Source organism: Eriocheir sinensis, chromosome 8 (assembly GCF_024679095.1).
Source record: "Eriocheir sinensis breed Jianghai 21 chromosome 8, ASM2467909v1, whole genome shotgun sequence".
Classification (NCBI taxonomy): Eukaryota; Metazoa; Arthropoda; class Malacostraca; order Decapoda; family Varunidae; genus Eriocheir; species Eriocheir sinensis.
The window spans coordinates 23,703,755-23,728,829 of NC_066516.1; the positions used below are offsets into that span (position 1 = coordinate 23,703,755).

Genomic DNA, 25,075 nt, shown 5'->3' on the forward strand with positions numbered 1-25,075 from the left:
CGTGTTTACAGTTCCAGCTGATAGAGCCGCGTGTGTCGACCAGCCCGTAGCGGCGTGTGGCGGCCGTGACGTAAGAGGCGAGGGAGTGTGGCCAAGGCTACGTCTCTCAGACACAGATTAGAATTTTTGTTCAGTGCACTTGGTGGCGTTCAGGGGTTGCGTCTAGTAGGCGAGGTGGTCACTTGCTTTACGAGTGTGTGAACTACTATGCCTGTTAAATAATCTCTTTCACTGTAGTTTTCATCGCTGGCTAGGCGATGATATCTATATTTGGTGAACTGGACGAGCAAAGTTAGTGACACAATAAGTAAAGCAACTGGGAAGCAGTGATGATGCTTTGACTCAGGCTTCCCATTGACACGCCCGTAAGAGTGAGAATTTACGTGATCGTTGAACAACAGTGACTTACCAATACCGAAGGTCCTGTTACTCTTGATTACCATTCAGCTGAAAATTCACAACTACAGTCTTAATGCCCAAGCAAGCGGTGTCTGTCTGGCCAGATGTCAGTCGTTGCTCTGAAAATAAAGTTTTGGTGGAGGTCTAACTTGCAAGAACTTAACCCCTCTTCTTCACCTGCCACCCTCCCGGAGCACAATCCCTACCGAGGTTGAGGCGAACCGAACAGTAATTCAACTTTTCCCCCTCGTCCACGTTTCCATCTGTCTTCCACACAACAGTCAAGGACTCCCCAATCCTAAAATACCTTCCCATGCAACTGTGAATAGAAAATACCTCCATGCTACAGGAGAGTGCACTTTAAAGTATTAAAAGCCCGTCTGCATTGCTCTCAGGATGCACGCTCAAGCCACTTCCGACAGCCAGCATGTCAGCAAAGTGGAAGACGTTGCTGCCCCAAGGAAATCACGATCGAAATCTCTCTACCCAGACACTGATCGCCCATCACATACATCTGCCTTACCTTCATTTAAAACCGCAAGGCGACGCTGTAGCACTACCGTCGCTTCCACAACTATTTATAAGTGCGATGCGTCGAGTCCCGCGACGACTACGGTGACTAACTACAGTTCAGATGTTTCCCGAGACTCTCTTTCTACGCCAAAGACCAGCGGCACCTGGAGCAGCAAGGCCTTCAGCAAGGGTAACAACAACAGTCGGAACAGTTTGACGACATCCAAAAGTAAAGGCGTGTGCTGTGGCCGCCGCCGCCTCATCGACGAGGAGGGTTACATCAGGAGAGCGGCGTGCATATGTGTCAACAAGGAAGAAACAGAGGTAAGTGTGCCGCTCGTACGGCTAACACTACCATAGCGTCTATTTATACTAGAACTACTACTACTACTACTACTACTACTACTACTACTGCTGCTACTACTACTACTACTACTACTACTACTACTACTACTACTACTACTACTACTACTACTGCTGCTGCTACTACTACTACTGCTGCTACTAATACTAATACTAATATTGCTACTACTATTATTATTATTATTATTATTATTATTATTATTATTAGTCTATTACTATTATTATTATTATTATTATTTATAAGATCTTATTATTATCTACTATTATCATTTTATTATTATCATTATTATTATTATTATTATTATTATTATTATTATTATTATTATTATTATTATTATTATTATTATTATTATTATTATTATTATTATTATTATTATTATTATTATTATTATTATTATTATTATTATTATTATTATTATTATTATTATTATTATTATTATTATTATTATTATTATTATTATTATTATTATTATTATTATTATTATTATTTCTATTATATTATTATTATTATTATTATTATTATTATTATTATTATTATTATTATTATTATTATTATTATTATTATTATTATTATTATTATAAGTACTACTACATCTACTATTACTAGTACTACTATTCCCACTACTACTACAACTACTATTACTACTACTACCGCTACTACCACCACTACTACCATTGCTATTTTTTTTATACGGATAATCTTAAGAAGAGCGGCTCCTAGCGGGTGTGCGTTTAGGGCACGGGGTGGTGGTAATTACAACATTTCTAGCACGTACGACGGGGTTTTGACAAGCGGACAGGCGTGTTTATGTCACAAGGGGTATTTTTCCACGCTGGCCTCACGATTTTTTCTAAGTACATTCCCTACAGGTCTAAAATTTTTCCCAGTTTCAAACCAGTGATCCCGCTTGCTGCATTAATAAATATTATGGAGTATTTGGGTGGCGTCCTCAGATTTGAAGACAAAAAAGGCTCATACAAGTTTTAAATGTTAATGATAGGTCGACTTTTTTCAACAGATATTAGTTCATTCGTATAAGCATGGGTATGTCGGGTAACTGACGACAGGCTGAAGATAGTCGGTCCAGATTGACCTTTTAAGAAAACTTACGATATATTCGTATCTTGGGTTCTATCAGATACCTGAGTCTAGGGCAATGTTGGAAAACTTTAATTTGTGGTGATTTTCTTTAAAAAATGGTTTTCATTTTGGTGATTTCGTTCAGGTCCTCACTATTCTTGCGACCCTCAAGGTTAAACGGTTCGGGTAACCTACTCTCGAACTGACTCAAGTAAGCTCAGGCATTACGTGCATCACATCCACATCCATGGAGTCACTCACAGCGTTATATAGATTTTTCGTTTTTACTTATATTAATATTATTGATTTATTTTGAGGTCAGTGGATCCTCTAATCACCCTAGCAAAGGAGAGGTACTAAATCTCACAACATTTACGTTCATAAAATAGAAAAAAAGAAGTTGAGTGAGGGGAGGAGAATCCGTAGGTCACAGTTCACGGTGCTAACCCCTTCCTCCGGGCAGCACGACTTGCCCAGCCATTGCCAGCAACCCTCAGCCTTGCTCAGGGCAGGAAAATGTATATACAATATTGTCCATGAATGGCCCCCGAAGATATGGGATAGTTATAATCTTTGATCTTTATTAACTTAAAGGACATAGGTGAGCTTTTATGATTGAGATGGATTCTATCAGTAACATTTTATTAATTATCACATTCGACAGCTCAGTTTCAAGGACATCATTGTCTTCCCACATTTGGAGGCCTGATTGCATAGTAGTCACCGATAAGGAGCCTCTTTTCCTTCGTCAACGATTGGAACTTCAGTGTGTTTGCACCAACAATAATATAGAGAATATGTTGCAAAATTAAATGATCAGCGTGGTAAGTTTTGCTTGGCGCCACGACCTTGAGCTGACGAGACCTTCCCGGCCCCGCCCTCCACATGCCGCGTCATCCTACTCGTTCTCTCACTCTTCCTCTTCACTTACTGCCGGCGCTAGTGGTCCAAGGATACAGAAGGAAGTGAGAGAACGGACACTCCCTCTTTACTTAATGTCAGCGTTAGCGTACCGTGCATCCAGGAGGCAATAAGACTCACTGGCTCTAAGAACGTGCTATCAACGCTAGTGGTCCGATCATACCGAGAAGGTAATGAGACTGACATTCGCCCTTAAAACTTACTGCCAACGCCAGTAGTTTCAGTGTACAGGAAGCTGAAATTATTTAGAAACCGCCAAACAACCATGATGAGTTTTCACTCCCCTGAGAGGCAACAACTTTAAAATTTTCAAAGTTATCTGCCCAGGTTAAAATATTAAAGTGAATATAGATGACTCACATTCGAGGCTTATTCGTGCTGTTCATCTGAAAAATGTACTCGAGTAACAGATATTCCACGCTACGCTATTCACACGCAGAATGATAATTGTAGTAAAGCGTCCCACCCGGATGGATGGATGCGGCGCCTGCCCCAAGGACGCTGGAAACGGGAAGTGCCGGACCTAAGTAAAGGATGTACGTGTGTGTGTGTGTGTGTGTGTATATATATATATATATATATATATATATATATATATATATATATATATATATATATATATATATATATATATATATATATTCTCGTATGAGCAAATCTGTCAACCTTAACACAAACGGCGGGAGAGATTAATGCTATTCATATCTGTGAAGTGGCCGCGTCTTGACATGACGCGGCTGAAAGCATTGAGATGATTCTTTGCAAGAGTTTTGTGGCAGTGTTGTGATGTTAGGCTGCTGCGTGGCCTTGCCGTGAGTACAAACCGGTTCAGCAATGCTCAGAGCATGGTCAGAAATAGTTTTACTGTTGTTGTTAAAGCCAGGAAGACGGATAGTTAGACGCGTGCGTGAGCAGTCCAGACAAAAACAGGTCCTGAGGCCTCACTGGACGGAGACACGTGCCCGCTGATTGTCATTATCATTATTTTTTTTCAAAGCTTTCAAAAAGTCGTCGGAAGTATGAGACTTTCCTGCAGTGAAAGATGAATACAATTATACTCTTAGTTCGAGCATTTCCTTGATGGAGGCGACACACCATCCAAGCGGCGTGATCGGCAGCGCAGCCGCGGCCTTGGTGCGGCCCCAAGGTGTGACTTCCGCTACGGTGGCTCGCGCTGGGCATGGGGTACCATCTATCACTTTACTTGGCCCTCACGTCTTGCGATTATTAGACTCCCACGGGAGTCACGTGGCATCTGCAGCGGGGCAAACTGATGCTGCCTATCGACGGTCATCTCTGTTTGGGACTACGTAAAAGTTTACGAATCACTTAATGTACAGATGTGGGTTGTGTCCTCTGTGTTGTGACTGTCCATATATAGTGCAAGGGTCCGCTGGTTCCCACGTGTCGCTGGTAGCCTCCAAAGAGAAACCCCGACTCGAGAAAAGTCGGTCGTAGTGATGTCTGGACTTGTGTGTGTGTGTGTGTGTGTGTGTGTGTGTGTGTGTGTGTGTGTGTGCGTACGTGCGTGCGTGCTTGCGTGCGTGCGTGTGTGCGTGCGTGCGTGTGTGTGTGTGTGAGAGAGAGAGAGAGAGAGAGAGAGAGAGAGACGTTATTCATTGCACGCTAGAATGAACACTCGGCGAGTCATGGTCTGTCACTTTCTTTCCTCTTCCTGATTCGCACACCCTCGCACGCCTCCCTCCCTCCCCCGCGTCTCTCCCTCCCGCCGTGACACTGTCTGGCTCGCCGCCTGTGCACCTTGTGAGGCTTCAGCGGTCACCCTGACAGCAGCCGCTCCTTTGACCGACCCGTTTGTCTGCTTATGGCGACACTTCACACACACACACACACACACACACACACACACACACACACACATAAAGTCAGTTATTCGGTGTTCTGTAAGATATTAACATGCTTAGGCTGCGTGTTATCCACTGCCTAACACTGGCGCTGTGGCAATCGCAACCTAATTGTTTGCTCAACTGTCGGCAGCCGCAGAACCTTGATCCAGAAGTGTTTTCTCAATAAACAGTGAATAAGTTTAATTCTATCTCTGGTTCATTGGCCTTACTTACTATTAGTATTACGTGTGTCTCATATTTGAAGGATAAACCAAGTAAATAACCAGACATTATTTTCTATTAACTTTATTGTCGTACAGGAAGTGCAGTCTCTGTGATAGAAGGGACTCAAAGCTTGACTTAGGGATGCCTATGTCTAAATGCGGGAATGCTGAGCTCAGGAAAGGTTAAGAAACGCGGCACTTTACATCAGTGATCTTCTACCTTTCTTTGATGCAGCCCAGCTTTCGTTCGTGCATTACCCTCGGCCCTGGGAGGGGACTGAGTGCCGAAGAGGAGTGAGGCGGCTCTAAAATGAGAGTGAAAAAAAGCACGGAAGCCTGGCTGATATACTCCGTAGAGTTTAATGCACGTATGGGTGGTAGTAGTGAACAGCATCAGTCACAAAATAATTGTTTATAATGGTAAAAATGGTAGTAATTACAATAATTTGTTATATATATACTACTACTACTACTACTACTACTACTACTACTACTACTACTACTACTACTACTACTTGCTGCTGCTGATGCTACTGCTGGTGCTACTACTACTGCTATTATTATTCCTATTACTACTACTATCACCTCAGGAACTACAACAACTACAAGGCATAATAATATATCAAGACGAAAATTTCATGACGAAGACAGGTTTTCCGCCACACAAGCGTTGCCTCAGGGCTTCACCGGACGCTGCTGCCTTGTGCGGGTTGCTTGAGTATAAACTTTGGTACGTGACGGTCGAGTGACTTGTTCAGTGTTGAGGCGGTCGGTATTTAGGGTTGTTCTCACGTTGTCTATGCCGCGTCGTGGCTCTCCCCTTCTTGTGGCGTGCTGCACGGCTTCCATTGTGTACATGTGTGTGTGTGTGTGTGTGTGTGTGTGTGTGAGAGAGAGAGAGAGAGAGAGAGACAAACAAACAAACAAACAAACGTAAGGCTTGCTGCTAACCCTCCTTTCATCACTATTTTCTGAGCTGCAAAATAATAAATAATGAAGACAAAAGATATAAAATGTTACAAATAGTGAATGTAGACGATGCCACTTGTAGTTACTCGTTGCCTGTATTCCAAGACGAGTGGTTTTTCCCGGCCAGATGACAGGTGTGAGGAGGGAGGTGCGACGGAGAGGTGTTGTGCTCATTCACGTAAGGTGCACGCTTCTACTCCTCCTCCCTCGAGTACTGTGTCGGGGTTTGCAGATGCGTGGCACTCTGGCGCTGTTCCCTAGTCGTATATATAGTGAAAGGCGTGTGGCAGTGTTTTCCCTCACAGTCGGATCGTGCCCTCACATGCCCGCCTCCCGCTGCCATTCTGTCACTCCGATGGATGGCAGCGCGCACCACGCCTCCCCTCAGGACAAGGTGCCTCTGCGGGGGGTAAATGGAGCGTATTCTATTTGGGATTATCTTTCACCTGCTAGGAACCAGAGGATGAAAATTTAAGGGCGGTCACAGGTCTGTAAACTATTTTGGTCATTCTCGAGGACAAATCAAGCTATAGAGGAGCATTAGAACCTATAAGAAAGGGATTCGAAGTGGGTGTGGTACGGCTGAGTGACGATGAAAACATGAAGGCGGTTGAATTATCTGTAAAATATTCTGGTCATTCTCGGGAACAAATCAAGCTATCGAGCAGCAGGAAGGAAGCATAAGCACCTGTTAGCAAGGGGTTCGACGTGAATGTGTTGCTGTTTTGTTCAGTGAGGACGGGCGGAAGATTGTAAGTCCACGTTCTGCAAAATGTCTTCAATGGGAGATCAACTTCTGCCTCTTCGCCCTTATTCCCTACGTTCCTGTGGCTCCGTGTCCAGCGTCCACATGTACTAGACGTAATGACGCCGACTGAAGAAGCGAAAGGGTTGTGACTCGCATAGTAAGCCATTGATACTGCTTCAGACAAACATCTTTTTATTCATGGCAAAGGAGACAGTGAATGGAAGGAAACTGTATTAAATGATGAATAAGGGTACCCATGGGTGCACACGCTGTAGTTGCGCGTGGCTGTGGTGCTCATCTTCAATCCGTTGGCACTTTGATCCTGTGGTAGGTAAGAACCAGTTTCGCCGGGACGCGGGCCAATGTGAAAGCCGGGATTGCCACAGTTTACTTTCCTCAGGTCTCCCCAGGTACCCATTTATCGACCAGCCCGAAAGGGTGAATGAACAGCTGGGTGACATTATTTGAGAAACTGCAATAACAGAGAAAATATCCTGGGTGAGCAACTACACCACGGAGGAGTATAAAGTGAGGAACAGAGGGGATATATAAAAAAGTGAATAATATAGAGGAAGATGTCGGGGGAAAAAAATGAACGAAACACCTTTGTATAATGTTAAGTGAAGCCCTCCGCGTTAGAAGACTGCTCGCGCCACCCCGGGCAAAACCGAGATAATATTCAGGGCACGCGCGCTAACCTGACGCCTGAAGGACCAGAGGGAGGAGGAGGAAAGGAGCTGGGAATGCCTTCACGGGAGAGAGAGAGAGAGAGAGAGAGAGAGGTGTCACCTGCTTAGCTGTGATCGCCAAGAAGTGTCAGGAAGGCTCGCCAGGGTGAAAACAATGCATCTTTTTAGGACTGAAGCGTCTCGTTAGTCAACCTGAATAACCAAAACGAAGAACAGGAAGCATGAGGGGAAGTCTGGTGCCATCATACACTCCTATCTCCCACCGCCACTGTGCTATAATGTGTGTGTGTGTGTGTGTGTGTGTGTGTGTGTGATCCCGTTTCCGGCAGACATGTGACACTTAGAATTATTGACGCATGCTCTAGGTAAATATTATAACGTGGCTGACGACTACCAACGTCAGCGTCCATATCGGAGGAACTGCGTCCTCTAAATTGTCACTTACGACACTGTGTATTTTGAACGCCATATCTTAGGAATAACAACAACAACAACAACAACAAAGATGATGATAATAATAATAATAATAATAATAATAATAATAATAATAATAATAATAATAATAATAATAATAATAATAATAATAATAATAGTGGAAGGGAGGGGTAAGGAAACACGAGAGGAAGAACAGTCGCAAAACCTGTCGGGAATAAACAGCTCACCTCTTTACTGAACAACGGAAAAAGTCGGTAAAAAATACATTAGTCGTTAGTATTACATTACCTAAATCATATAATATAATTTTGATAATAAGTAATTTTGTCTGATTAGTCACTGATTAATATTATCTTGGTTTTACGGCGGCAATGTCCACACGTTTCGGAATACGCGGTTATATAGCCATGGATAATTAGTGTGCGTGGTGCCAAATGATGGGAATTTCAGAAAACATGATGGTAAAGTAATAGCGATGAAAGGGAAATCGTGTTAGTATTGGTGCGGGCCTTGGCTGGGATGGCTCTATGAAGAACGTGCACACAGAGGAAGACAGGGAGCGTGCAATGATGACCCACACCTCGCTGCTCGTCCTTCTCTTCCTTGCCAGACTCGAGGGCCAGACGTCGAGGAGCCGCGCTATCTGTGCAGGCTGAGCGGCCAACTGTTATGCTGTGTCACTGAGACGCGTCCTTACGGATTATAAAGTGTTACATATTGTTACAAATAAGCACAACAAGTGAAAATATACACATGCATCCTAGGCTATTCTCCAGTATGGATGATAACAGTAACCAATCAGTTAGTTTAATTAAGGGACATAGATGTAGATTGGAGTAAAATTGAATGTCCATGTATGAATACTTTCGTAAACCCTTATCCCAAGTTTATGGATACACCAGGTACAGGAGCATGAGTTTGTTGGTCAAATCTTATAGTTTGTTTATAGTACTATTTGTTGCGTTCGCGAGATGTGCACCGCGCCTCCCCCTCCCTTAGACCCGAACCAGCGTGTGCCTATGTAAAAGTGATACTAAAAGGCATATGTACAGTGATGGATACATATATACGGTGATGATATAAGTGGTAGTAAAATCCATATAGGTTGATGGCACAATACACTGCGACCAACATACGGTTACAACAATGAGTAAGCAGTATATAGTAAGCAATAGCGGCACGTCTTATTTCCTATTCACAGGGTACAAAGGCGGACAATAAATAGCACACATACCGTATTTGGCAGTGTGATGATATAACATTCACCGCGATAACCACTCACTCAGCAATGCGGGTGCAGCGGGTGTCTGCTGTAGGCTTGCAAGCGCGTCAGTTGGCATTATTCCCTGACACTGAGGAGTGAAGAGGCGGACCGTCGCTAAATCTGTCACCCCTCAACACCTTCCGGCGCCTGACAAAGACCACGGCTCACCCCCACCCTCAAAGGACCCAGGTGTCTCTAATGCTACAATCTTACACTTTGCTATTTTACTTTTTGTTACGAAGTTTTCCAAGATGACGAATATCATTGATTTAGGGTAAAGGATGAGGGGCCAAGTTATGATAGGGTGAGGGATCGGGGGTGGGAAGGGTGAGGACCAGGGTGTGTTAGAGTGAGTGGCCATGGTAGGTCAGTGTGTTAGGGTGAGTGGTCATGGATTAGTGTGTGTGTGTGTGTGTGTGTGTGTGTGTGTGTGTGTGTGTGTGTGTTTGTGTGTGGAGGGGGAGGGAGGGGGGCTGAAGACCACATCAAGTTTAAAGAGTGTATACCGTACATGTTTTCTCTTTACCTTGGGGCACTTACTGTACGGATTAGTCGCCACATGTGAGACTTCAACCGGTTACAACTCCGCGTCCTTATAACAGTTTCGAGGTTTCCCGGTGGGCGGCTTAAACACACACACACACACACACACACACTGAGGGGAGAGCGACAGCCACATTACCTTCGTCGGCTCGTCTACCATGTCTTGTTACCATAATAAGGTTGTGAGTAGCCTAAACGCTGACTTACTTATGCCGTCCTGTCGTCAGCTCTTGGTGGTAGTGAGTAATAGTAAACGTTGCGGTGTTTCTCTCTCTCTCTCTCTCTCTCTCTCTCTCTCTCTCTCTCTCTCTCTCTCTCTCTCTCTCTCTCTCTCTCTCTCTCTGACCATAAAAGATAAAGGGTGGTTGGCGTAGTGACAGCCGTGACGTCTACTATTGGGAAAAAAACATGTGCAGTCGATTGTGACACCAACGTGCTGTACTAGTCTGTCTCGACGAAGAAAGATCACCCTTCTGTCCACTTGACCAACTTGCCCCCCTCCGCCCCTCCGTCATCCCATCCTGGCAGCCGTCCCCGCTCCATCAGAACTCCTCCTTGACCGCTTCAACAAACAAATACCTCCATTAAATAAACACAATACGATGACAAGCCAAGAGAGCTTAGCTAATCCTATTCATCTTGGCGTCCCTTGTCCATCAGTGGCTGGCCAGTGTCGGTCGCCAAGCACCATGCTATCAGTGGTCCACCTTCCTCTCCTCACAGGCTATGCGTCTCCCAACCCTCCCAGCTCATATAGTACAAGGACAAAGGAGGATCATTCATTCTTTTAAGGTGTAATGATCCCGGGTAACAGAACTAGCACATAAGGAATCGTGATGCTCCTTCCCCACCTCACGGGCTATGCGTCTCCCAACCCTCCCAGCTCATATAGTATAAGGACAAGGGAGGATCATTCATTCGAACTAGCACATAAGGAATCGTGATGCTCCTTCCCCACCTCACGGGCTATGCGGTTCCTAATCCTCAATCACATTATTACGAGCACTAAGGAGGTTCATTCACTCTCTAAGGCGTAAAGGTCTAAGGTAAGGTAACGGCACTGACAATGAAGAACCGTGATACTTAGCTTATTAAAACACATTGTGCGGGTAAATTCTGTCCCCTTGAAGTTGACGTTGATGGAGAAATGTTGTTAAAATGATAATATTGAAGAAATACAAAACATTCTATATTCGTTTTGGAAAATAGGAAGTGGTCGCACACAGGACATAGGACAATGTGTGTGTGTATGTGTGTGTGTGTGTGTGTGTGTGTGTGTGTGAGATCGCGCGCGTCTCTCTCTCTCTCTCTCTCTCTCTCTCTCTCTCTCTCTCTCTCTCTCTCTCTCTCTCTCATTTTTTTAACGTGTTTTCTCTATTTTCACCCTCCCCCTCCTCTCCCCCCCTCTACCACCTGCTGTTCGTCCTCCTCTTGTCGCCCAGAATTCCTTTTCCTCCGTGCCAGAACTTTGAGGAGGGAGTGAGGGGGTATACACATTTAAGGAGGGGGGGAGAGGGGGGGAGAGAGGTGGCTATTGGCAGAAGACCGCGAGGACATATTGCAAGGGAGGGTAGTGGCGGTCTCACCCACCCGCATCAAAACCTTTGTGTCCTCCCTGTTGTCTTATCTTCCTTCCACTTTTATGCGGGTTTTACGTCCTCCTAAACCGTGCTCCCAGACCCATCCTCTAATTAACCTCGGCGTCACATTACTCTCATTCTTCCAACCACTAGTCCGTTACTCTCTGTCTCACTGCAGCTAAATTCGCATACACACAAACATGCACAAACAAAACACTTGCAAGACAACGAAATAAACACACATGGCCGGATTGTTAAACACTTTCTCGCCCAAGCACACATATTTGGCAAGGCTTTCATAGGAGTTGTGGGCCTTTCCAGGGGTAGTTTAATAACCCTGGTGGTAGTTTGGCCCTTCTTCTGTACCATGAACCTACAAAAACACTCATTAGAACCCGACTGATCTCCGTTTTGGCCTTTGGATTTTGTTGATGTGAGAGACAGGGTCGTTTAAGAATACCAACCCTCGCCTTCCACCTCCAGCCAGTCCGCAGTCCCTAAGCAACTTCTCTCATTTCCCGACAACGAGGGGATACGAACGTGACTGGGAAAGCTGTACGAGGGCGAGACTCCTTACCCACAGCCAAGGAAGAGGCGCCATCTATCCCTTCATCCGGGAGAGTTCTGTATGCCGCCCGTCCCTGGCGTATAGCATAATGGCGCCCGTGCCACTATAGTCAGGTGATCACGTGACATCGTAGTACTACAAAGCCGCCCTTTCACCCCTCTGGCATACTCAAAAAGATGTCCCCAGCCTGTAGACGGCGAGGTGCATAAAATCCTCCGCCCTGTCACCCTGTTCGCAGACACGCCCAAGGTTTTTTTTCTCTCTCCCCAGAACCTCAGATACCTTCGGCTCTCCCAACAACTATATCCAAAGACCACAAAGAAGGTTATTCGGATTCGCATAAGTCTTGTCAACCATCACTAGGCTCATAGAACTACAAATGGAAATACCCACAACTTTTACGAGAGCCTTAGCAAATGTGGATGTGTATATAGGCCCCGATTTTGTTTTAGAATATGGGCCCAGCAGGGTAGGCTAATACATCGCCCACCTCATACCACACAGCGCGCAGACACAGCATTCTCCATCCCCAGCAACTCTGTCTCGTAAAACCACCCCAAGATGAAAATAGTGATGTGAGAAAGCGTGAGAGAGTATAAATAGAGTGTAAACGCTTCAAATGACCATGAATATAAATAATTGTAGACTCATGCACTGTCTCGAGGGGGCAGCATGGCGCGGCCTCGGTAATGGTGTTGTTGTTCATCCCCGGGTCTGCTGGCACGCCGGCATCATATCGTGGGGCTGATTTATTAGACAGATAGAATTTATCGTAGATGGCGTAGAACCAATGAATCCCAGGAGCCACAGGAAAATATATCACTTCTCTCAGTCCCCCGTGAATTCTCATCCTCTAACAGTTCACTCCCTTTAAACTATCATAAATTATTGGCCTTGTAAAATGTATTGCTCCCTTTCGACTCCCTTGATTAAATTCCTGGCCTCTTAAATATATGAGTCCCTTTAGTTTCTCTTAAGAAGTCTTCAGCTCTTTAAAATGTACCAGTCCCTTAATATAGTCTTCCTTAAATCATCAGCCCCTTAAAATTCATCAGTCCTTTTAGCCTACCTTAAGTCCTCAGCCCCTTAAAATGTGTGGTTTCCTTTAGTCTACCCTCGATTCTCGGCTCCTTAATTAAAATGTATTACGCCCTTAAGTCTCCTTTCATAAATTTCTAACCCCTTAAAATGTATCACTTCTTTTAATCCCCTTCAGTCCCCTTTCATTAAATTCCTACCCCCTTAAAATGTATGATTCCTTTTAGTGCCCCTTCATTAAATTCCTACCCCCTTAAAATGTATGATTCCTTTTAGTACCCCCCTGTATTAAATTCCTACCCCCTTAAAATGTATGATTCCTTTTAGACCCCCTTCATTAAATTCCTACCCCCTTAAAATGTATGATTCCTTTTAGACCCCCTTCATTAAATTCCTACTCCCTTAAAATGTATGATTCCCTTTAGTCCCCCTTCATTAAATTCCTACCCCCTTTAAAATGTATCACTCCCTTTAAACTCCCTTAAATCCACCCTTAAAACGTCACTCACTCCCTCAAACATGTCACTTAAACTTTGTATTTGCGATGTTTAAGATAAATAAAGGAAATAAAAACAAATATAACTACAGCCTATAAAAAATAATATATACCCAATAGTCCAGTCATGGCTGATGGCAGATAATAATAATAATGATAAATGTGTAAAACGAGACAACTTATTCGTTCATGTATAATTAAATAAAAAATCATCCTCTTCACGGCCTGACCTTCTCACGGCAGCTCGCTTCGCCCACGGGTTCTCTTCACCCGCACGTGACCTTAAAACATACGCAAAAAAACAAGAATAGAAAACAGGATGTATATATAGGCCAGAAAGTGGGCAGTAGGAAGTTACAGTCTTTTCACATTAGTTTCGATAAGGCCCGTATTTCTTTTTAACATTTGGGGGCTACCACACTCACATTTGACAAGGCTTCCGTAGAGGTTGTGGGGCTTTCCATGGGTAGTTTTATGAGCCGAGTGATAGTCTGACAGAGCAACAGGAAAGTGTAAAAATAACACTCATGAGAACACAGTTAATCTTTTTGTGGACTTGTGAAAAATGGTGACTGTTAGAGCTGAAAGCGTTTGAAAATATGAGCGTTATTAGCCTCTTCTCTTCCCCTTCATTAAGCGCATATTACTGATCAGTCCATAGGCAATCAGGAACGCATAGATATTCTCCTCGTATAAGCTTAGAAAATAAGCCTCTATAGCGGTCTAACTCTTCCTCGTCGGTATTATTGATCACAGGCAAGTAGGAACGCATAGCTATTCTGCTCATACTATCCTCGAAAATAAGCCTCTATAGCGGTCTAACTCTTCCTCGTCGGTAGTTGAGTGAAGTGTTGAAATGAGAGGAAGCATGTCGCGGAGTCGAGGTGAGGCGGAGGCGTGAGAGGGAGGGAGGGAGAAGGACGTTTCTTAAGTGTTCCTCTTCCTAGACCGAGTCCCCCGCCAGCCTGATGAACTATGAACTTCCGTAGACTCGCCGCCCCCCGCAGATTAGCAAAGGTCAGGTACTGTGCAGGAGAAGGAAGAATGACGGGGGAGAAGAAAGTGCCAACGGGGTCTCATGAAATATAATGTGTGTTGAAATATCATCGCGGGTCTTGTAAAATCATAAGACTTGGTTTACCGTGGCCTGAACTAATCTTATACCCCTCACAGATCAGAAAAGGTTAAGTGTAGGGTGCAACAAGGATGGCGGGGAGAGAAAAGCGCAAACGAGGACTCAGGAAATATGTTGTGCGTTGAATAATCTCCGTCTTGTGGAATTATTAGAGTCCAGTTTTCCGTGCCCTGAACTCAGCTTATACCCCACAAATCAGGAAAGGTTAGGTATGGCGTGGAAGAAGGGAGGCGGGGGAGAAAGAAAAGTGCAAACGAGGACTCAGGAAATATTATGTCGTGCGTTGAATAATCTCCGTCTTGTGGAATTATTAGAGTCCAGTTTTCCGTGTCCTGAACTCGGCTTATACCCCACAAATCAGGAAAGGTTAGGTATGGCGTGGAGGAAGGGAGGCGGGAGAGAGAAAAGTGCAATCGAGGAGTCATGAAATCGTGCCTTGAATAACCACCATTCCCGTTTTGTGAAACTATCAGAGACGTGAGCTTTCCGTGTCCTGAAGTCAATTTACCTCCCGCAGATCAGTAAAGGTTAGGTACTATATAGAGAGTGTGCAGCAAGGATGGTGGAGGAGGGAACAGTGAAAACGAGGTACGTGAAATATATCCTGCGTTAAATAATCACCACACCAATCTTGTGAAATGATTAGACATGTGTTTTCCGTAGCCTCATCTCGATATCCGATGATTTAGTCCACGCAGATTAGCAAAGGTCAAATTAAGTTACACGCCTGATATTTTAAACTTTATGTGGCTAGTTTGGCTTTTTAATTCCATTTTTGTGACGGAGTTGTTTTTTTTCACAACAAAGGGCACAAAAAAAAAGGAAACAATAATAGAAAAAAAGCCCGTTAGTTGTATAAGTGTTGGATTTTCACAGCTAAGTCGATATATTACAAACTCACTCGTTGGAAGTGTAATAAAAAACTCAACAAAACCAACTACCACGCCTTGAAAATTAAGTAAAAAGGAGAACTCAGCAACATTATTATTAACAGAGACTAATACGACGTTTAAAAAGACAAATCAGCCCCATAAAAAAGACAAATCAGCCACATTGTTTTTCTTAAAGATTAATATGACGTTTGGAATATCAGATGACAGTGTGCAAGAAGGGGCACTCACAATGAAGCGTTCAATGGACAAAACATCAGACCCTTCTTGTAAAACTGACTCCTACTTGCAGCCATGACGTTACGTATATAGATTAGTAGAAAAAACGCTCCTCAAACTTAACTAGGTTTTCTCACTGTGACCCCCAGTTTTATATTTTCAACCTCAGTACGTTCACGACCCCGTGGTTAGCCTCCTGACGGTGCTAACTAAAGGCCATATTTCCAAACCTCTCCGAGCCTTCACACCTACATTTAACAAAGCCTTCCTAGAGGTTGTGGGTATTTCCAAGGGTATCGTTTTGTGAGCTTATTGGTAGTTTGACAAGGCTTCTAGACCATGAACGTGAAAACACTTATGCGAACCCGACTAATGACCTTTGAGGCCTTGGGGAAATAGTTGTGAGAGCCGAGTGTCTGAATGTATGGACTTGAGAGCTGTGCATGTGTCTCCCTCCGTCTGGTATTTTATTGATATCGGTCCGCAGGGAAAGAGCGACGCCGTGCATCAAGTATTACAAAGATGCACGAAAGTAATGAGGAGAAAGGAAGCGTGTGAGGAAAGAGGAAGGGAATACAGTCAGTCCTTAGTTGTTTGTTTGTGAAGAAGTGGCAGTTTAGCGAGTATAAAGCAGGCGGGATTGTTGATGTCGGCCCGCAAGGAAGGAGCGACGCGTGCATCAAGTATTACAAAGATTGACGAAGGTAATAAGGAGAAAGGAAGCGTGTGAGTAAAGAGGAAGGGAATACAGTCAGTCCTTAGTTGTTTGTTTGTGAAAAAGTGGCAGTTTAACGAGTATAAAGCAGGCGGGATTGTTGATGTCGGCCCGCAAGGAAGGAGCGACGCGTGCATCAAGTATTACAAAGATTGACGAAGGTAATAAGGAGAAAGGAAGCGTGTGAGGAAAGAGGAAGGGAATACAGTCAGTCCTTAGTTGTCTGTTTGTGAAGAAGTGGCAGTTTAGCGAGTTTAAAGCAGGGAGGAAAGAAAGATGGAAAGAAGCAGAGTGAGAAGGGGAGGCGAAGAGAAAAAGAGGAAGGGAATATAGTCAATCCTTAGTTGTCTGTTTGTGAAGAAGTGGCAGTTTAGCGAGTTTAAAGCAGGGAGGAAAGAAAGATGAAAAGAGGCGAGTGAGGATAAGGGGAGAGGAAGAGACAGGGAGAAGCGTTGATCCTTTCGTTGACTTGTCAGGAATTTTACCGCCTGTGAAATACCAGGACCTTCGTGAAATACTCAGCAAACTACGTATCAGACACCCTTATTGTCGCTTCACCAATCCTTATTTCTGTCATTCTATTATTATTATTATTATTATTATTATTATTATTATCATCATCATCATCATCATCATTACACACACAAGGTAAACACAGTTGTTATTCCTTTCTCCCTCCCCCCCCTCTCTCTCTCTCTCTCTCTCTCTCTCTCTCTCTCTCTGGCTGGTTAAATGTTTCCTTCTGGGCAGACTTGGGTTGTATGTGGGCGTCTGTTGGTGTGTTGTGGAGGAGGAGCAGGAGGAGGAGGAGGAAGAAGAGGAGGAGGAGGAGGAAAGATAGGAAGAGGAAGAAGAGAAAGAGTGAGAAGGAGAAAGGGAAAACGTATAAGAGAGAGAGAGAGAGAGAGAGAGAGAGAGAGAGACTTGGCTACCCTCACACATCTGCCATCTTGGGTTCGCTTCCTCTTCATCAACGGCTCAGAATCTCTTTTTTCCTTTCCGTTTTATCTTCTTTATGATCATTAAGGCGCCTATCTGTGCTAAAGAGACGTCTGTTACAGCGGGGAGAGAGAGAGAGAGAGAGAGAGAGAGAGAGTCACCAAGGCCAATTTCCGCCCAGTACTACTATCTGTGACATGAGACTGATGGACAGACTCGAATAAGTAGTGTACATGACGCTAAATCAAGGACGAATGTAAGTGCTTGACCATTTGCTAGTGTGAAAAATAATACTTACAGGGTCGCGAGAGAGAGAGAGAGAGAGAGAGAGAGAGAGAGAGAATAAAACTGTGAGGCCCATCGCACAAGCTCTCCCTACCTAGGCTATTCCCTTCAAATCTGTTCCAGGAATATCAGATTATGGTTCTATATTTTTTTTCTGTTTTATCTTCATCGAACACTGATACACCGGATTCATGAGGGAGAACGCAAAAATAAGTTATCATTTCCGACCACTTGCATTCATATTTTGTAGTCTTTCTGTAGGCCATCAACAGTGTATTGGATTCGTGTTCTTTCTCTTCCATTCTTATATTTCCTTAGTTGTATAATCACACTATGTACTGCCTGGGGGTTGGGATGGCATGTTCCTCCCTTCTCCTTTGTTGTTCACTTGCAATAATAAACTATCAGTCAATCTTATGTTTGGCTCCATAGTTGTTTATATAATCGTAGAAACAGAGGCATCATACTACATTCGTGTCTCTTTCCACATTGCTAACATTTTTTTTCACTCTTTATATCACCGTAAAGATCAACGATGCACTGGATTTGTTTTCTTTCCCCTTCATGTTCCCTTCTGCGCGCTGTCACTGTAGTAAAAAAAAGCATACCTCACATACTTGTCTCCCTGTTATATCACCGTAAGAAAAAATTGAACTATATTGGATTTATGACTTCCTCTCCTTGTTCCCTACCTCAATTTTTTTTTTACAGCAGAGGAAACAGTGCAAGGGCGTAAAAAAAAAGAAAACATATCTTATTACTTGTCTCCTTATACATCCTCGTAAAAATAATGTAATATACTGAATTTATGACCTCCTCTCCTTGCTCCCCATCCTATTCTTACTTCCATCAACATCTTTTTTACTTGTCCCTATAGATCACCTCACAAAGATAACATACTGAATTTGTAACCTCTCCTTACGCTGTAGTCCTCAGTCACTGGGGGAAAACAAAGGTTATTGACTTCGATCCGAGAGCCACGCATCCGTCAGGCTATCCGAACTCCCCTCTGTGGCCTGGGTTGTGTGGGGCGGACAGCAAAGAGGAAGAATGGCACTAGGAAGAGAGGAGTGTTGCAACGCCGCCCCCTCCCCCCCTTCGACCCACTAAGGCTGAATGAGTGAGGAGAGAGAGAGAGAGAGAGAGAGTTTTAATTGTTTACGTGTACCCAAAGAAAACACACACACACACACACACACACACACACACACACACAGATAACCACTATCATGCTGGAAACACGTGGGAGCTATTCGCGTCGCCGAGGCACGAGGGTGAGGCCGTAAGGCGCAGCGATAGGCGTTACGAGCGTTGTACTTCCTGGCCGGGGCTTGCGACTTGCGGCGAGGGAACACTCGTGACGTTGCTCTCCGTGATATTCGCCTTGAAGATAAGGTGACGGTAATGGTTGTAGACGAGGCAAGGAAACTAATTCAACACGCTGGAGTCTCTCTCTCTCTCTCTCTCTCTCTCTCTCTCTCTCTCTCTCTCTCTCTCTCTCTCTCTCTCTCTCTCTCTCTCTCTCTCTGTGTGTGTGTGTGTATATATATATATATATATATATATATATATATATATATATATATATATATATATATATATGTATACATATATGCATATATGATGTCGAGCTTCTGGCCACCTGGTTCCCATTACCAGATTCGACACGCCCCTCGCCACCCTCTGTGTTGGCACCAGCTGACAGGTCAAGTCTCCGCTCCCACCCTCCCGCCTTGGCTCCTCTGATGGGCTTCCAAGTTAGAAGCGCCTGACGTCAGTTGTTCTTTTCTGGTACCTTAGCTGAACCGAGGACCAAGGGTGGCGAGGGGGGAGGGGAAGAAGAATGGGCTGCATCGGGAAGTATTCCTTTAGCACGACGAGAGGGAGGAGGGAAGGTGGAGTTATGACATGTGTGATCAATATGCCCAATAAATGTCAAACCTCTCCATCACTCTTTTTCCTTCCCTTGAGATCTCGGTAATGTATTTGAATACCTATGTCAAGCACCTGGATTTCTCGCCACCCGTGTTCCATTGCCACTCCCCCAGACCTAGCCATGACTGCTGCATGACTGGGCCAAATATGAACACCTGGCCGCACTGACATGTCAAATGGGAGGGGAAGGGGAAGGGAGGATAAGGCATAGGAGAGTGAAGGAAAAGCTGAGAGGAGCGCTTCTACCTTCCTGTCTGGCGCCCACAATAACGTGCCGCAAAAACTGGATGCTCTTATTGCCAAGGCAGCAACCGCAGGGAGGCACAGGAGGGGACAAGGTAAAGGTATACATGACTCTTTACAAAAGCGGAACCGTGAAAAGTAGACGTTTCAGGCACTGGACATAGGTTTGAGGCAACAAGTGAAGGGAACTGTGTGACCATGGCAAACACACTTTCCGGGGCAACTCACGAGGAGGGTTACGCAGAAGAACTTAAAATGGTGAAAAGGGAAGTTCACATCCTAAGCATCGAGTAAGTCACGTCACCCCGGAAGCCTACGAAGGACACTTTCAAGAGGAACATCATTTGAACTTTTATGCCCCAAGGTCGCCCGCTGCCGTCGCCGTGACCCTGGCTGGGCGGCTCGTGTGTCAGAGGGAGTGTTTGCTCTCCGCCCCACACAACCCTTGCCACGTGGTAGGACGATGCGCATAACTTATACCCAACACACCCAATATGCATGCATGGTATTGCTTATGGACCCCGGGGAGCAGGCCGATAGTATCCCACGTGCCCAGGCGGCTCGTCTTTTACTTTGCTCGAGTGTTCGGTAAAACTTCCTTTATTGATGTGCTTGGCCGAGTGGCTCAATATCGAGACTGCTCTCTGAGTGGGGTGTGCTCTTAATGGTTAGTGTCGTCACCTGGGACAGTGCCAGGCAGAGTCACAAGTTCTTCCTGGCAAGTAACGGTTGAAGTTTCTTGCAACACAAAGAGTAACGCATTCCAAAAACAACTGTGGTTTACTTTCAAATTTGACGAACTGAACAAAATATGAAATTTCACTGATACATACATTACCTCTTATCTCCATTATTTCAAGGGCAAAGTTAAACTTGAACCAGTTTGGGTAGATTTCTCAATAGGAAGAGAACACTAACCATTGGAGCCTAGCATAGGTCTCCTTGCCTCAGGAGACGGGACACGACCACAATAATGCAGGAGGTAGTAAAGGGTGCAAGAATGTGAATACCTTCCTTATTGGAGACAACTAAAGGAACTTGGATTGGGACAGCATAATGGAAACCAAAGAGTTTTAATGTATAACAGGATAATTTCCTTTAGGACATTCATAAATTAGAAGGTACCAAAATTTTGAATTAAGAAATATCTATATAATAGCATGTAAATATAAAATGTAACTATTTCAACCTTTTCAGAAATTATCTTTATATAGCTCATTTTCATATCTGACCTTATTTTCACTTTGATCCAACTCGTGTCCGTCTTTCATCTTGGCATTTACATTAGCAACACTCCTATCTCAGTCCTCCGTGCGTCAGGCATCGGTGCTCACGCCCTCGCCGCTCCATCCATCCCCCCGCGATACGTGACACAAGCACCGACAGGATCGCCGAGACGTTCACCTCTCGCCATTGATTTCACGTCACCGGGAGACACGCCTTGCCTTGCCCACCAGTAAACACGAGCTGCAGACTCAACAGTTTATAACAACTTATTTTTATCGTTCCGTTAGTCGATAAGACCCAACAAACGTTACCAGCCAGTTTAGACTATCCCAACAGTTATTTGTCTCGTCACATCGTTCTCGGTCCTTATAATTGCTGATTAAAACTGACAAAACTTAATTAAAACACACACACACACACACACACACACACACACACACACACACACACACACACATTGAAAAACGGGACAAATACAGATATGGAGACGGGACCACACGAGCGTAAGCCCAGGCCCTGTAAAACTACAACTAGGTAAATACAACTAGGTAAATACACACACACACACACACACACACACACACACACACACACACACACACACACACACACACAGAGTCATCGTTTCGTAAAGTGCTTGTTTGTAGAGATCCTAACATGCAGCAGAGGCACAAGGAATGCATCAAGAACATCATTACCGGACCCCCGATGCGAGGCACGTACCGTTATTAATGCAACCACAAGCAAACAGCGGCCTCAGGTTACCTTTCTCTCTCTCACATATTCGATGACAAACCGACGACGATGACGACAACAACAAGGACACTCATTCGATCAGTAATTCACATATTATACTACAGAAGCGACACATACTACTGTTACTAACACTAATACTAATGGTGCGTTGGTAGCTAAACTAATACATATTCCCCAAGTGACACAGTTTGTATTGCAGGTGTTGCTGGTGACGAGTAAGAAGGACCCGTGCGCGTGGCTGGTGCCTGGCGGGGGGCTGGAGATTGGCGAAGAGGCCGTGGCCGCAGCACACAGAGAGGCGTGGGAGGAGGCTGGCATCCAGGGTGTCGTGGAGCGCTTTCTGGGGCTGTTTGAGGTGAGTGACGGGGCGGCGTGGGGCTGGGGCAAGGCAGGGTATGGGCTAGGGAATAACAGTGAGGACCAAGGTAAGGACTGCGATTGGGGCCAGTGGGGGCGAGACTGTGGAACGGGGCGGCAGAGGGTTGGGCCTAGGGTGGGGGACGCATGTTAGGGTACAACAGTGAGGACAGTTCAGGTAAGAGCATGATAGAGGTACCCATGCGGCGGAGGTGATAGCAGGTTGGGTAGCAGGGAGGGGTGGGGGTGGCGTGGCATTAGGAGTGAGGGGAGGAGAGGAGGGCCCCACAGTGAGTCTTGTACGCTTACTCTCGCCGTGTCTCCCGCCAGTCCTGCCACCACTCCGGGTCCAAGAAGCACCGCACCGCCGTCTTCGTCTTCGTGGTCACCAAGGAGCACAAGGACTTCCCCGAGGCCAGACTGGGTGAGCAGGACGCCTCGCGGCCGGGCTCAGGGCTGACCCTTCATGTGGACAACACGCTGCGGGGACATATCATTTAACTGACATTTTTAGTCTATGTAATATTAAGATCGTAATAATCTAGTTTAACTTTTATTTTTTATACAACACACACACACACACACACACACACACACACACACACACACACACACACACACAGATCCCCCCCTCCCCACACACAACATTAATAGGGCCTCTAATATAAACAAATTTTAAAGGCCGTAACATAGATAATATCATTCATCCACGAACTCGTCAAACAGGAACACAGCAGAAGTAGTCACCCACGAACACGGCACACAGGAATACAACAGTGACATGTACTCACGGACAGATTACACTTACTCATAAACACCTCCGTAGCATACACGTCACGAGTACTTCAGTAACATAAAGCAGTGAATACGGGAGTAACATATTTATGAACAAGGCCGTGTAATGCTTTGTGAATTGCATAGGCACACTAAACCTGACATGCTCATTAATCAACTGTCTTCAATCACAGGACGGCGCAGGCGGTGGTTCCCTCTCGAGGACGCGCTGCTGCTGCTGGCCCGCCACAGACCCCTGCAAAGCGCTTATCTACAGTTGCTCATGATGTCCAAGCTCAAGATGGCGGCGGCCTCTTAGTGACTGCTACGTGGTGGGAGGATGGTGGGGAGGAAGCGGATCGTTCTACTATTTTCCCGTGTGAATGAGAGAGAAGATTAAGTTACGATTTGTTATGAATTTTGGTGTCGAGAACGGGTCATGAAGGTACTACTTCCTAAGTTGTATGAGAGAGAGAAGGTCAAGGTTACGTCGTGTATTAAAGTTCTGCTGTGGTAGGCAAGTACGACAGCACGCAAAGTTACATTAGTACTAAGACCTCTGTGAAAATGATCGCATGTTATAACCCATAGTTTCAAGGTGCGTGAGATAGAGAACCATATATTTAAGAAAGACGAAATAAACGTTGTCAAGATTAATAGATTTTTTTCGTGCGGTCTGCGTCGTATTTAAGAAATTATATTAACCTTGCCAGGTTACTATTATAGTTCTGTTTTCTCTCATGAATTCTTCTTCGCCATATTTAAGAAAGACGAAATTATCTTGAAGAATAATAAAGTTTTATATTTTCGTGCATTCATCATATATAAGGAAGACGAAATTAACCCAAATAAAAAATATTTTATGTATTTTCTTCATCCTATTCACGAAAGACGAACTCAACATTGTCAAGACCATTACAGTTTCATATATTCAAGCAGTTTTCATCATATTTCAGAAATTAGTTTGAAGTTTTATGCTACTCACAAAAATAATTAATTTGGGGCTTCCCCGCTCCCTGCCCCGCCACCGCCTCCTCGCTCACCACTAGCACAAGTCTGATGTGTACCATACATTGTTATTTTTATAGCCTAGAGTGATTGTGTGAAATACTTTTTATATATATACACCAAGTGAAATATTAAATGTGGACTGTTATCTTAACACTAGGCAGACTCACCAGACGGTCAGTTAATACAAATGGTGGAAGGGGAAAGCAGGTTCTCTCCCCGTGGGTATTGCGTGTGTGTGTGTGTGTGTGTGTGTGTGTGTGTGTGTGTGTGTGTGTGTGTGTGTGTGTGTGTGACTCTTTCAAGATGTAAATTTTTTCCTGACTCGTTTGTAGCTTTTGCAAACAGTAACTTTTCTCGGCAGTTCGATAACCTACGGGGCCTCGCCTGTGAGTGTGGCCGTGTTTCCTTTTTTCACCTTTTATATTATGAGAGGGGCTGCTTGTCTCGGACCTATACAATTTGGAAATATTATGAAAGCAGTCTCTCCACTGACCCCAATCGATTCCCGCATGTTTTATTTTCCTTGACTCCTTAAGGATACAAGACCGGAAGCGCCAAGTCAGGTGTGCCTAAATAATCTTGCGAAGGTACGGGAAACCTCGTGCCTTGTGTCAGAGATTGTCAGCAATAAATATTTTATATACAAGACTGATTACTGACTACCCTCATTACCAAGACTTCCACATGTGCACTCAAGGTCCTCATGCAACCAGGCTTACCGGTGACCTCAGATTAACGGGTTCGGTGATATGTCATGTTGCTCTACAAAACTATATGAAAATTTACACAGTTTTATAAGGAAGTCATGACGAGTTACACACACACACACACACACACACCGCGTGAGGACCGTTTGGGACGCTAAGTCGATCCGAACCTGAATCTGAACGAGCAAGGTCTCGAAACATTCC

At 44.6% G+C, this 25,075-nt stretch overlaps 1 protein-coding gene across 2 annotated transcripts; it reads left to right on the forward strand.

Annotated features, from left to right (window-relative positions):
* The first annotated feature begins 124 nt into the window (after nucleotides 1-124).
* On the forward strand, nucleotides 125-24,810 carry LOC126995734 (uncharacterized). Of its 2 annotated transcripts, XM_050855588.1 has the most exons (4): nucleotides 125-1,236; nucleotides 22,222-22,377; nucleotides 22,710-22,803; nucleotides 23,348-24,810. In XM_050855588.1, exons 1-4 carry the CDS (start codon nucleotides 796-798, stop codon nucleotides 23,470-23,472), a joined length of 816 nt encoding a protein of 271 aa, XP_050711545.1. In that variant the 5' UTR covers nucleotides 125-795; the 3' UTR covers nucleotides 23,473-24,810. The 2 variants fall into 2 exon arrangements, with proteins under 2 accessions (XP_050711545.1, XP_050711546.1); XM_050855589.1 differs by lacking the exon at nucleotides 22,710-22,803.
* Nucleotides 24,811-25,075: the final 265 nt, after the last annotated feature.